General features: G+C 43.5%; 2 protein-coding genes across 5 annotated transcripts in view; both read left to right on the top strand.

Annotated features, from left to right (window-relative positions):
* The window catches only part of nsl1 (NSL1 component of MIS12 kinetochore complex), a 24,821-nt gene extending 11,536 nt beyond the window's left edge, over nt 1-13,285 (top strand). For 2 of the 4 annotated variants that reach the window (XM_056427550.1, XM_056427551.1), the window contains exons 3-6: nt 11,929-12,001; nt 12,134-12,428; nt 12,534-12,601; nt 12,695-13,285. In XM_056427550.1, the coding sequence (XP_056283525.1) occupies nt 11,929-12,001; nt 12,134-12,428; nt 12,534-12,601; nt 12,695-12,933 (675 nt within the window). In that variant the 3' untranslated portion in view covers nt 12,934-13,285. Of the gene's footprint in view, nt 1-10,495; nt 11,129-11,928; nt 12,002-12,133; nt 12,429-12,533; nt 12,602-12,694 lie in introns of those variants that run through there. The other 2 variants (XM_056427552.1, XM_056427549.1) reach the window with 2 other exon arrangements.
* On the top strand, nt 1,746-2,691 carry LOC130202204 (spermatogenesis-associated protein 45-like). Its single transcript, XM_056427575.1, has 2 exons — nt 1,746-2,117; nt 2,569-2,691. Exons 1-2 carry the CDS (start codon nt 1,877-1,879, stop codon nt 2,586-2,588), a joined length of 261 nt encoding a protein of 86 aa, XP_056283550.1. The 5' UTR covers nt 1,746-1,876; the 3' UTR covers nt 2,589-2,691.

Here is a 13,285-nt window from a genome sequence, read left to right as displayed (position 1 = left end):
TTTTATAGCTTCTCTAACCAGCATAACTGTTTTCAGCTGTGCTAACTTAAAAAGGGGGTTCAAGGGTTTTCTAACCCTCCGTTAGTCTTCTAAGGCGATAACACAATGTACCATAAGAACACTGGAGACAGGCCTCCACACACCTATGTAGATATTTCATTAAAAACCAGACATTTCCACCTAGAATAGTCATTTACCACATTAACAATGTATAGAGTGTATTTCTGATTAATTTAATGTTATCTTCATTGGATAAAATAGTGCTTTACTTTGACAAATAAAGACATTTCTTCGTGACCCCAAACTTTTGAACGGTAGTGTATATATAAAATAAATGTATATAAATACATTTATATAATTTTACACTATTATATTATAATATATTCTATTATAATGTACAATATATATAAATATCTATATATAGGTGACCATGTGGAGGCTGACACGCGATGATGCAACAGTTTGTACAGTGATGTTATTACCTTCGCATTGAAAATGCAGAAGGTTATGTTTTGATCGCCGTGTATTTATTTATTTGTATGCGTGTTACTCGCATAATTCAAAAAGTATTAAACCGAATCGCATGAAATTTGGTGGGATGATTGGTTATTATCCGGGGACCATTTGATTAGATTTTGGGATCAATCGGGTCAAAGGTCAAGGTCATGGAAAGGTCAAAATCTTCTTTTTTTACCATAGCATGGTCAATTTTTATCCAATTGGCATGCAACTAATGCCAAAATGTTCATAATGCAATGCCCAATCTTGTGATATGCGAAGGTATGCGCTCTACCGAGTGCCCATTCTAGTTATAAAGATTAATTATCTATCAGTGCACAAAAACAATAATGTATAATGCAGACGCTCATATTGAACAATTAACTAAACAATCCATTGAGATAAATGACACATGCTGCTCTGTCCTCAGTGAGTGTGACCATGTGCTCAGGTCTAATCTGCTCTAATCCTAATCATCGCTCGACCCACTGGGACTGCAGCGTGCATGTGTCAATCCTACAAACTCACACTTACTCTACACGAATTACATTGTTTCAGCAATATGTGTGGAATAAAAGTAAATCCAAAATATAATTTATATATTTTTACCTAATCCAACATTAAATGTCGTGAATCTGAATTAAAATGTATGAATTCCATCGAATGTCATTAAGCACATAATTATTATTTAGGGTATACAAACATTTAGAGTCCTGTTACAACACACAAGAGCTCTCACTCTGTCTCTTTTTCAAAGTACCACGAAGGAGGAGAACTTTTATGTTCTTCTCTCACTGGATAGTTTGATAAATCCATGTCCTTAAAGAAGTTCATGAGATAAGAGTTGGCTATGTGACGAATAAATACCACATGGCATTTGAGACAATACACTATATGTCAGGCTCCTTCTGGTCTAATGTCTATATCTAAAAGAGTAATATAGTCATGAGTCATGACATGTATCTGCTTTCATTAAGTGTGTGTGTATTATGCAAATAAGCAGAACAGATTTAACCGTTAAAAGGTCAAACTATTGACAAAGCAATTACTGCAATTATATTTTCAAACAGAAAAAGAATTTACATTAAACTAATACATTTATTTCAGAGCCCATGGTTTCACTTTTAAACATTTACTCTGTTTGATTTAATAATTAGGTGTTTTGTTTTTAGTGGCTTTAAAAAAAGACTTTAAAAACTAAACTTCCAACAGAGTGACTCATCATTCCCAACATAGACGATCTCTGATGCGTGCCTCCTCTCCTCCTCCTACCGATGTCCCGTTGCCTCACAACCCAGATGACCTTTTCGGTAATTTAGAGCAAGAATAACAAAGAAATAAATCACCCCAAAAAGAAACGCACCCCCCAGCTCCTAGCATGCCTTGCGCCGAGCAGCGGGCTCTCCTGGAGATGAACCTGCGGAGGGAGACGTGGTGCCAGGTGGAGGTGAGCCCCGCGCGGGCCTGGGAGCGGACCGAGAGGAGACACTACCGGGGCCACCTGCGCACCGGCCCGGTGCTCCGCGCCGCTCTGGCCGCCGGAGGGCAGCGCGGGGCGGCCCGCAGCGAGCGGCCGACCGGCCCCGAGCGGCCGGAGAGGAGGCACTTCGAGGAGAGCTGTAAGGATGAGGGAGGAAATAACACACACACACACATATATATAAATATATATATATATAAATATAAAATATATATATAGTATATATATACTATATATATATTTAATATATATACATATCCATATATATTTAATATATATACATATATATATATATATTATGTATATATATATTTAATATATATACATGTATATATATATGTAATGTATATATATATATGTATATATGTTAATATATATATATTATATATATTATATATATTTAATATATATTATATATGTAATATATATACATATAATGTATTAATGTATTTGTTTTAATTAAGTGTGGAACAACAGAAATTGGGAGTTAGTGTTTATTTATTCATGTTACACATTCATCGTCTCTAACTTTAAGTTTAAAAACAGTAGATGATGAGTAGATATGTAACGTCTCTATTCTGACCCTCCAGATCGATCGCAGCTCGTCTAGCGACAACAAACACTCAAGAGACCTGAAGAAACTTCATCAATATAAAGTATCCAAGAGTTAGAGGAGTCTCACAAGTGTTTATAAATAAATCAACTAGAATATATTTGTTCCTGTGTAACAAGAATGAATGTTGTTGGTCCAGAGATAAACATCTACCAGCGTTAGAATGGTATCCATGGCAACGATGAATTATCTATGACTTGTATCTTCAGTTACCGGCTGGTCAACAGCCCCATAAAGTGGTAGTGTTGGTTCTACTGCCCCCTGTGGACTAAATTGGTGGTGTTGGTTCTGCTGCCCCCTGTGGACTAAATTGGTGGTGTTGGTTCTGCTGCCCCCCTGTGGACTAAAGTGGTAGTGTTGGTTCTGCTGCCCCCTGTGGACTAAAGTGGTAGTGTTGGTTTTCTATGAACATGTTTTCTATACATTACCCATAGTGTCCCAGGTGTACTTTGCCTGTATACTTTTATACGACTGCAGAAGAGTCAAAGTTCAGTTTTTTATGGATTCAGCAAAAAAATGCAAAGACGAGACCAAAGAACCGTTTTATGCTTTAATCCATTTTCTAGAAATAAATTTCTAGGACTTAAAAACAAATGTTCTGACGACCTCGCTGCCACTCCAGAATGAAAAAGGGAACATTTGTAGATTTTCACATGTAATTTTTAATTTTTGTGCATGTATTGTGTTATTATTATATTCACAACAACAATGATCAGCTTATAGGATCAGCATGAAAACAAGATCCAGCACTTTATCACTTTATTTTATATATATATATATAAATATATGTACAAATGTATATGTATATTATAACAATATATATATATATACATTTAATAATATATATATATATTGTAATATATATAATTATAAATATATATAATTATAATTATATATACACATTTAATAATATATATATTATTATAATTATATATATATATATATATATATAGTAATCCCAGAGGTCACCAGAACTCTGAAAGCCTTAGGAGATGTTCTGGATGTTCTCAGTCCTTGAGCAAAATAAGTTCCACCACCGTTTCCCACGGCAGCTAAAGGGGGAGGGGGGGGGGCTGGGATCCATAACAATAACCTTTGTGGAACTGTTGACTCGAGCCTTGTGGTGCCTGACAAACACACATTCCTCAACCGGCAGCTACATAACCAACGGTGTGTGTGCGTGTGTGTGTGTGTGTGTGTGTGTGCGTGCACGAGGAAGACCATGACTAAGGGAAGATGAGGAGGCATGTTGGGAGTTTCAACTAGTTTAGGATTACGTTATGTTTCAATTCAATTCAATTCAGTTTATTTGTATAGCCCAATTTCACAAATTAAAAATTTGTCTCGGAGTGCTTTACAATCTGTACACATAGACATCCCTGCCCCAAAATCTCACATCGGACCAGGAAAAACTCCCAAATAACCCTTCAGGGGGAAAAAAAGGGAAGAAACCTTCAGGAGAGAACAGAGGAGGATCCCTCTCCAGGATGGACAGATGCAATAGATGTCATGTGACCAGAAGGACAGATTTAGAGTTAAAATACATTCAATGAATGTGACAGAGTGTATGAATAGTTCATAGGAGGCTTATTCCACGATGGAGACCTCCACGATCCATCAGGCAGATGGCGGTAGAGAGGAGGAGTGGGCGGAGTCTCAACAGTGGGCGGAGTCTCAACAGGGCAGTGGCGTGGTCGGTAGCAGGAACTCCACGACCCAGACCTCGATGATCCATCAGGCAGATAGGATCTATGCTGTCTCATAGGGTCCGATGACCCCATGAGACGTGAAGTCACAAGGACTCCGGGGAGAAAGCAGAGTTAGTAACGTGTGATGGAGAGATGAACATTCATCCCTAAGGAGAGAAAAAAGAGGAGATAGGTACTCAGTGCATCCTAAACGTCCCCCGGCAGCTATAAGCCTATAGCAGCATATCAAGGGGCTGGACCAGGTGAACCTGATTCAGCCCTAACTATAAGCTCTGTCAAAGAGGAAAGTCTTAAGTCTACTCTTAAACGAGGTGACTGTGTCTGCCTCCCGGACTGAAGGTGAAGCTGGTTCCATAAAAGAGGAGCTTGATAACTAAAGGCTCTGGCTCCCATTCTACTTTTTAAGACTCTATGAACTACAAGTAGTCCCGCATTTAGTGAGCGCAGCTCTCTAGTGGGGCAATATGGTACTACAAGCTCCTTAAGATATGATGGTGCATCACCAATCAAGGTTTTGTAGGTTAAGAGAAGAATTTTAAAAGTGATTCTTGATTTTACTGGGAGCCAGTGCAGAGCAGCTAGTGCAGGAGTGATGTGATCTCTTTTCTTAGTTTTAGTGAGAACACGAGCTGCAGCATTCTGGATCAACTGGAGGGACCTAAGAGACTTATAGAGCAGCCTGATAATAAGGAGTTGACCTAAGAGACTTATAGAGCAGCCTGATAATAAGGAGTTGACCTAAGAGACTTATAGAGCAGCCTGATAATAAGGAGTTGACCTAAGAGACTTATATAGCAGCCTGATAATAAGGAGTTGCAGTAATCCAGTCTCGAAGTAACGAACGCGTGAACCAATTTTTCTGCATCTTTTTGAGACAAGATGTGCCTGATTTTTTAAATATTACGTAGATGAAAGAATGCAGTCCTTGAGATTTGCTTTACGTGGGAGTTAAAGGACAAGTCCCGATCAAAGATAACGCCAAGATTCTTTACAGTGGTGTTGGATGCCAGGGCAATGCCGTCTACAGAATCCACATCACCAGATAATTGATCTCTGAGGTGCTCAGGGCCGATTAAAATTACTTCGATTTTGTCTGAGTTTAACATCAAGAAGTTGCAGGTCATCCATGTTTTTATGTCTTAAAGACATGCTTGAATTTTACCGAGTTGGTTGCTCTCCTCTGGTTTTATCGATAGATATAGTTGAGTATCATCTGCATAACAATGAAAGTTTATGGAGTGTTTCCTGATAATATTGCCCAAAGGAAGCATGTATAAGGTAAATAAAATTGGTCCAAGCACAGAACCTTGTGGAACTCCGTGACTAACGTTGGTGGTTATCGAGGCGTCATCGTTTTCAAATACAAACTGAGATCGATCTGATAAATAGGATTTAAACCAACTTAGTGCCGTGCCTGAAATGCCAATCGACTGCTCCAGTCTTTGTAATAGGATGTCATGGTCAATGGTGTCGAATGCAGCACTAAGGTCTAACAAGACCAGGACAGAGAGGAGTCCTCTATCAGCACTAAGGTCTAACAAGACCAGTACAGAGAGGAGTCCTTTATCTGCTGCCATTAAGAGGTCATTTGTAATTTTCACCAGTGCTGTCTCGGTGCTGTGGTGTTTTCTAAATCCTGACTGAAACTCCTCAAATAAACAGTTATTATGTAGAAAATCGCACAACTGATTTGCGACCACTTTCTCAAGGATCTTGGAGAGGAAGGGGAGGTTAGAGATCGGTCTGTAGTTAGCCAACACCTCTGGATCCAGAGTGGGCTTCTTCAGGAGAGGTTTAATAATGGCCACCTTGAAGGAGTGTGGTACGTGGCCTGTTAGCAGAGACACATTGATAATATCTAATAGAGAGCTGCCAATTAAAGGCAAAACGTCTTGAAGCAGCCTCGTCGGGATGGGGTCCAAGAGACAGGTAGACGTGTTCGAAGTAGAAACCGTTGACGATAATTGGTCACGGTTGATGGGAGAAAAGCCCTCCAAAAATACACCAGGGCATACAGCGGTTTCCAAGGCCATTCCACTTGAGGACAGATTGGCACTGGTTATGGGCAAGAGAATATTAATCTTGTCCCTAATAGTTAAAATCTTTTCATTAAAGAAGTTCATGAAGTCATTACCACTGAGGTTTATAGGAATGCTCGGCTCCACAGAGCTGTGACTCTGTCAGCCTGGCTACAGTGCTGAAGAGAAACCTGGGGTTGTTCTTATTTTTCTCTATTATTGATGAGTAATAGGCTGCTCTGGCATTACGGAGGGCCTTCTTATAAGTTTTAAGACTATCTCGCCAAACTAAGCGGGATTCTTCCAGATTAGTTGAACTCCATATGCTTTCAAGCTTTCGTGACGTTTGCTTCAGTTTGCGGGTCTGAGGGTTATACCAGGGAGCAAACCTCCTCTTCCTCACTGTCTTCTTCTTCAGAGGGGCTATTGAGTCCAGTGTCATTCTCAGACAGACTAAAGTTAGACCAGGAGTCCTCTGTTATATTGAGACGTGGTATCGAATCAAATGCAGAAGGAATCGCTTCTTTAAATTTAGCTACAGCACTGTCAGTTAGACATCTGGTGTAGAAACTTTTGACTAACGGAGTACACTCCGGTAGTATAAATTCAAAAGTTATGAGGTTGTGGTCTGACAGAAGAGGATTCTGTGGGAAGACGTTCAAATGCTCAATGTCAACGCCAGGGGTCCCCAAACTTTTTCCTAAGAGGGCCACATAACGTTTGCCTTGTCTGCTGGAGGGCCAGCCGGGGGGGGGGAGAGATAAAGTATCGATACTAAAAATATGCTAAATCACATCATTTTTAACGTACAGGTACTTTGTTAGTATCGCTACACGGTGTGCAGCGTGACAGCAGCAGATGTAGCGGACTAACATTCAAGCTAACCTAACTTCCCAAACGCTGTGGACGTCTGAACGCTGATTGGCCGAGATGCGACACGTCCCATCAAAGATGTTCTATTGCGAAGAGCACCACTCCACATTTTCTTCGCGTCTCACTGCAATCTCAACGGCAGCGGGCCAGGTGAAAAAAAGAATAAATTGGAACGCGTCTCTGGTATTGTTCAGGGGGCCGGTCCAAATGGGGAGGCGGGCCGGATCCGGCCCGCGGGCCGTAGTTTGGGGACCACTGGTCAACGCCATAAGTAAGATCAAGCGTGTGGCCAAAGCTGTGAGTGGGATTCTGTACTCTCTGGCAGAAGCCAATCGAGTCCAACAAGGAGATGAATGCAGCACCTAGGCAATCATTATCAACATCCACATGGATATTAAAATCTCCTGCAATAATAACTTTATCAGTTTTAAGAACCAAACTTGATATAAATTCTGAGAATTCAGATATAAACTCTGAATATGGACCTGGTGGCCGGTACAGAATCACAAATAGAATTGGCTGTAGTGTTTTCCAGGTTGGATGTGAAAGACTAAGAACAAGGCTTTCAAATGAGGTGTAGTGTAATTTAGGTTTAGGATTAATTAATAGGCTCGATTCAAAGATGGCTGCTACTCCACCTCCTCGACCGGTGCCTCGAGGAATGTGAGTATTAATATGACTTGGAGGAGTCGATTCATTCAGGCAGACATATTCTTCATGGCTCAGCCAGGTTTCAGTTAGGCAACATAAATCAATGTGATTATCTGATATTAAATCATTTAGTAACACAGCTTTAGATGACAGAGATCTAATATTTAGGAGACCACATTTAATAGACCTGTTTTGTTGCACTGCTGAAATAATGGTGTTAACTTGTATAAGGTTGTTGTGTACGACTCCTCTTCTGCTTACTTTTGATAGAATTAATTTAAGTTTAAGTGGCCGTGGGACAGACACAGTCTCTATGGAGCTCTGGGAGGGACTGGGTGAGAGGGGGGGAGGCCCCGGGGGGGGGGGGGATGTGCTATGGGGGACACTGGGTGAGGGGCGTGGGGCTACTCTGTTTCTGCTTTATGACATTAACCCTGCTTTGTCACAGATATGGCTGTCCGGTGATCAACTTGGTCATATTTGCAGAAATGAGACGCGCTCCGTCCAGCGTGAGATGGATGCCGTCTCGCCTCATCAGGCTTTCCCCAGAAAGTCTTCCAGTTGTCTACGTAGCCCACATTATTCGCTGGGCACCTCGACAGCCAGCGGTTGAAAGACGACATTCGGCTATACAATTCGTCTGTCTGCAAATTTGGGAGAGGGCCAGAGAAAACGACGGTGTCCGACAACGTCTTGGCATAAGCACACACCGATTCCACATTAATTTTAGTGAGTTCCGAGCGGCGGGCTCGGGCGTCATTACCACCGGCGTGTATTACAATCTGACTGTATCTCCGCTTGTCCTTAGCCAGCAGCTTCAAACAAGACTCCACGTCGCCCGCTCTGGCCCCCGGGAGGCACACGACTCTGGTCCGCGGCTTCGCTATTTTCACGTTCCTGACTATAGAGCTCCCGATAACCAGGGTGTGTTCCTCAGTGTGTCGCTGAGCAGGGAAAACTGGTTGGAAACGTGAAGTGGTTGGTGCACAGCGGGCTTCTGTGTAGACTTACTACTCCTGGAACAGTTACCCAACCACCCGGCTGCACGGTTACCGCCGGGGAACAGCTAGCAGCTAACAGCTAGCAGCTAACTGTAGCTCCGCGCCGGCTACGGGAGAGGGCGGGCTAACTAGCATAGCTGTCTGAGCTTCGATAGCGCGGAGCCGTGCATCTAACCCACTTAGACCTGCCTCCAACCTAGCAAATAAACTACACTTGTTGCATGTATCGTTATCATTAAGGGAGGCAGGGGGATAACTATACATGAGACACACTGAGCAAGAGGGAGCGGGAGGGAGAGAAGAAGAAGTCATGCTCGCTGCTTAGCAACCGGAGCTTACCGGAAGAGTGAGTTGATGTGTTCAGGAGCAGCTGGGAAATCTCTTTGAGGTGTTTCATGAGATTAATATCGATCCTGTCAGAGCAGACAGTCGTGAGTGTGTGTGTTTGAACCCGGCCTTCTATCTTTGTGGGGACCAACGTTTTTGACCTTGACAATGAGGACATGTTGTCCTCCTTCCGTTGAAGAGCTGTTAGAGGGTTCACACTTGAGTTCTGTGCGTGTGTGAGGGTGTGTTTCTGTACATGTGCGTGTGTGTGTGTGTGTGTGTGTGTGGCCTCCTCTGTGCCTGTAGACCTGCAGCAGGGCGTCAAGCTCACGAGGGAAAGAAGACACATTGAGAGATATTCAGTTTCCTTCATAGCCTTAAAGAAACGTTGACTTTAGAGAGCGTTTCAATATGAGCTCCTCCTGAGCTCCCCCGTGGATCCAGTGACTCATGAACTCAAACAACGGGCTGCTACCTGAGCCTCACCTCCTGTCGGGCTGGAGGTGAGGCTCAGGGGCCCGAGGGGAAGATATCTGTGAGAGGAGGAGAGAACGACCCGAGTAACAAACCCAGGTTCATGAGCACGTTTGTGTTCTTTACATCAGCTCCGTGTCAGGGGCAATATTGATGATATCTTATGTAACTGTGTAGATACACCGTGCATGTGTGCGAGTCCAAAAGAGCGAGAGCGTTCACAGGTAGAATCAACAATCAGCCACGCGTCCCGGGTTCATCTCCGAGGACACGAGCCGAACGCGATCGATTCCAGAGGCCCGGGAGCCGGCGGGATGCAGGGCGGCGCCCGTCATCATCTCCCTCGGCGGGCTGAAGATCAAACAGCTGTTGCGTCACACGGCTTCTGTGAGGCTATAAAAGACGGCGATGAGGGCTGAATCAGGAGCGATACGCTGACAGGTGAAGGCTCAGCCAGCTGGACGTGTTTATGACACCGTTATATCATTAAAGTGTTACAAGACGACCGTGCTCAAAGTACTTTTTATTTATCACGAGGTAAAGAAACAATCATTTCCACCACAAGCGCTACACACCTGTAGTTCTTCTCCTCCCCCTCATTTTATGGTTGTAGTTTTATGACTTTCCCTCTGAATGATCAACTAAATGAGTATTTTCTTATCGTGTTGTTTTCCTGCATTCATTCTCTCTGAAGCAAAGTGTTACGCAACAATGAAGACGTGCACACCTGCAGCTGGCGAACACACGCACACACACACAATAGTAACATGTTGTGTGTGTGTTCAGATGCACTGACCTCTGTGGTCCTCTGGATCACATCCTCCACATCCTAGAAGGACAACTATAAGTTTGAAGTGTGTTTTAAGTGGGTGTAATAACATGGTGTTGTGTATAAACAGCTTTTAAAATTAAAAGTGGATATTTACCACGTTAACACACGCTTTAGTGACGTATAATTAGTCTCCACCGGAAGTGACGAGGGGACCACACACTTTTAGAAACAACGCTACTCGTTTAGGTTTGTTTTAGCTCGTATCTCGTCGAACTCACGGCCGATATGTGACAGTGACAGTCAACGAAGCCTTCCTCTATTAAAGTAATTCAAATAATAAGTGCTAGGGGCGCAAACTATGATAAAAACTGCGACATTTATACATTTTCTACGGTCGAAACGCAGCATAACAGCCGGCGGAACATTCCTGCGAGGGGGCGCGCATTAGCAGTCGGACCAGGAAGTGGAACTATTCGTTTCCGGTTTCCGCCCAAAAAATATAAACAAGTTGGCGGTAAAGATGGAGGCGGCGGCGGCGAGCGGCCTGCAGCCCGGCGAGGACACGAGCCGGGAGGACAGAGTCCTGGTGACGGCGAAGAAACAAGTGACGGAGCAGATCAATAAATATAAAGACATTTTACGGACGGCGCTGGACGGACAGAGGGACGTTTCCTTGGAGACGAAGCGGGTTTTACTGCAGGAGCTGCTGGCGGCGAGTAAAGTGACACGAGAGACACGCGTCCTGCGGAGGAGACGTCACAATGCATCGCATGAGCAAGAGCTTCTACATTACACGTCATTTAGCTGACGCTTTTATCCAAAGCGACTTACAGTCCTGTTACATTCATTCACTGTAGAGCAGCTACAAGGAGCAACTCTGGGTTAAGTGTCTTGCTCAAGGACACATCGACTAGGGCGGGGATTGAACCTCCAACCCCCTGATTGAAAGACGGACCTGCTACCCACTCACCCATAGTCGCCCATCGCAGATCTTGAATTTAATTCACATTATTTTATCAGACAAAACACAATTAAAGGTATTCTTTATATTTGTTGAGTTGAATTGATCATTTCGGCTTGAAGGGTTAAGAAGGCAGCTATTTTATTAAAATAGTTTTCTTTTTTTTGGTATAAATTTTTTATTACCACCAGTGAATTCATTTAACTTATCAAATCAAGTAGTTCAAACCTGGAATATATCATGTTAAAGTGTTGAAACCAGATATTTAAAATTGAATTAACTCAAAATCAATCAAACATATACATTGCTGTATATATATATCGCTTTATATATTCCATTTTCTCATTTAACTGAAGTAAATATATATATATATACATTTTTTCTATATATTTGAAATATATATATATTTATATTGACTTTGGTTCAATGAGAAAATGATAGTTTATTCCTCTAAATTGCTGTATGAATGTTAATCGTTGTACATATTATATATTTACATTCAACATATTTTGACCGTCCTGCCGGCTGAATCCGTCTCTGTTTCCTCACAGAACTTTGAGGCGGCGGTCCAGGACAACGTGCTGGTGGCCGGGCTGCCGTGGCCGGAGGCGCCGGACGCCGAAGGTGACTCACGGGGCGAAGCCTCTGGCGTGGATTCGGGGCGTCGGGGTCACGTGACGTCCCCGCGCGGTGAATAACGACGACGACGTCGTCTTAAAGAAGTCTCATTTAATCCAACGCCGGTTTCCCTCTCAGCGGAGGACGAGGCGCTGGACCTGGAGAGCCTGCTGGACGACGCCGTGGTGGAGGCCGCCAGGAGGCGCCGCGCGTACCCCAACAAGATCCGGCCCCACGTGGTCCACGCCCTCAGAGCGGAGCGGAAGCTCATGGTGGGCTCCGGGCCCCGGGGCCTCCGGGCCCAGAGACGCGTCACAGAGGAGAGATCAACAGAGATAATAACTTATCTGATTAATACGACTTTGTCTCGTTTTCCAGGGTTTGTACGAGCCGGCGGTGAAACCTCGACAGGCGGTCCACGACGCCGGGCAAGGCGAGGACCTTTAGAATCCCTTCACACACACTCTATATCTATGTATGTGTGTGTGTGTGTTCTATAAATTATAATCAATGACCCGACGCTCTTCTTTCTCTCCAGAGAGCCTCATGAACGACTTGTCGGCAGCAGCTCCCGTGATGGTGAAGCAGGCCATCCAGGTCATCAAGGTAGAGCCTGAACGCACCACACCTGCATCAATGTGTATGAAGGAGGTAAAGAAGGTTTATTGAGGCGTGTTTTTATTATTTTCTTCCCTGCAGTCGATCAACACGCTGCAGAAACAGGCCGAGGGGCTCCGCGAGATCCTCTCCATGGAGCCGAGTCGCGCCACGCTGGACGTCCACCGGGAGGTGTTCGGTCGCGACGGCCAATCGGACGAGCCGCCGCCGAGGAGCCAGCGGCCAATCGGGGGAGCCGTGGAGGAGGTGGCGGGCGCGGAGTGTTACGTGGCCCTCCGGAAGAAAACGGAGGGCGAGGCGGAGTGAAGAAGGCGGAGTGAAGGACTCAAAGGGTTCTCCTCCTTTTGAACAAGAAGAAGGGGTTAATTAATAAACGACTTCTCGAGGTTCATTCATATTAAACGTGTGGAGTAAAGGTTGCATCATGTCTCAGTTAAATATTATTAATGAGACGTTTGTGCGGTTTCTCATGAGCCTGTTCATTGATGAACGAGTGTAAAGATTATTTTAGGACTAAAGTGAAATCATAAATGTTCTTCCTGTTTGATGTTATGTATTTACAAACATTCTCTCTTGCACTTCAGCTCAGAAACTTTGTCTTTTTATGTTTTTGGAAAAGACATTTCTGTTTTTGCTTTGCATATTAGTTTGTATTAAAATCTGTAAACCCAA

Source organism: Pseudoliparis swirei, chromosome 12 (genome assembly GCF_029220125.1).
Source record: "Pseudoliparis swirei isolate HS2019 ecotype Mariana Trench chromosome 12, NWPU_hadal_v1, whole genome shotgun sequence".
Classification (NCBI taxonomy): domain Eukaryota; kingdom Metazoa; phylum Chordata; class Actinopteri; order Perciformes; family Liparidae; genus Pseudoliparis; species Pseudoliparis swirei.
This window is presented reverse-complemented; position numbering and strand designations above follow the sequence as displayed.

Bases quoted from the DNA above. Each gene is read 5' to 3' on its own strand.
- LOC130202204 (XM_056427575.1), top strand. From the start codon at position 1,877: ATGCCTTGCGCCGAGCAGCGGGCTCTCCTGGAGATGAACCTGCGGAGG. The intron at 2,118-2,568 runs GTAAGGATGAGG...CTGACCCTCCAG, and splicing joins GAGGCACTTCGAGGAGAGCT to ATCGATCGCAGCTCGTCTAG.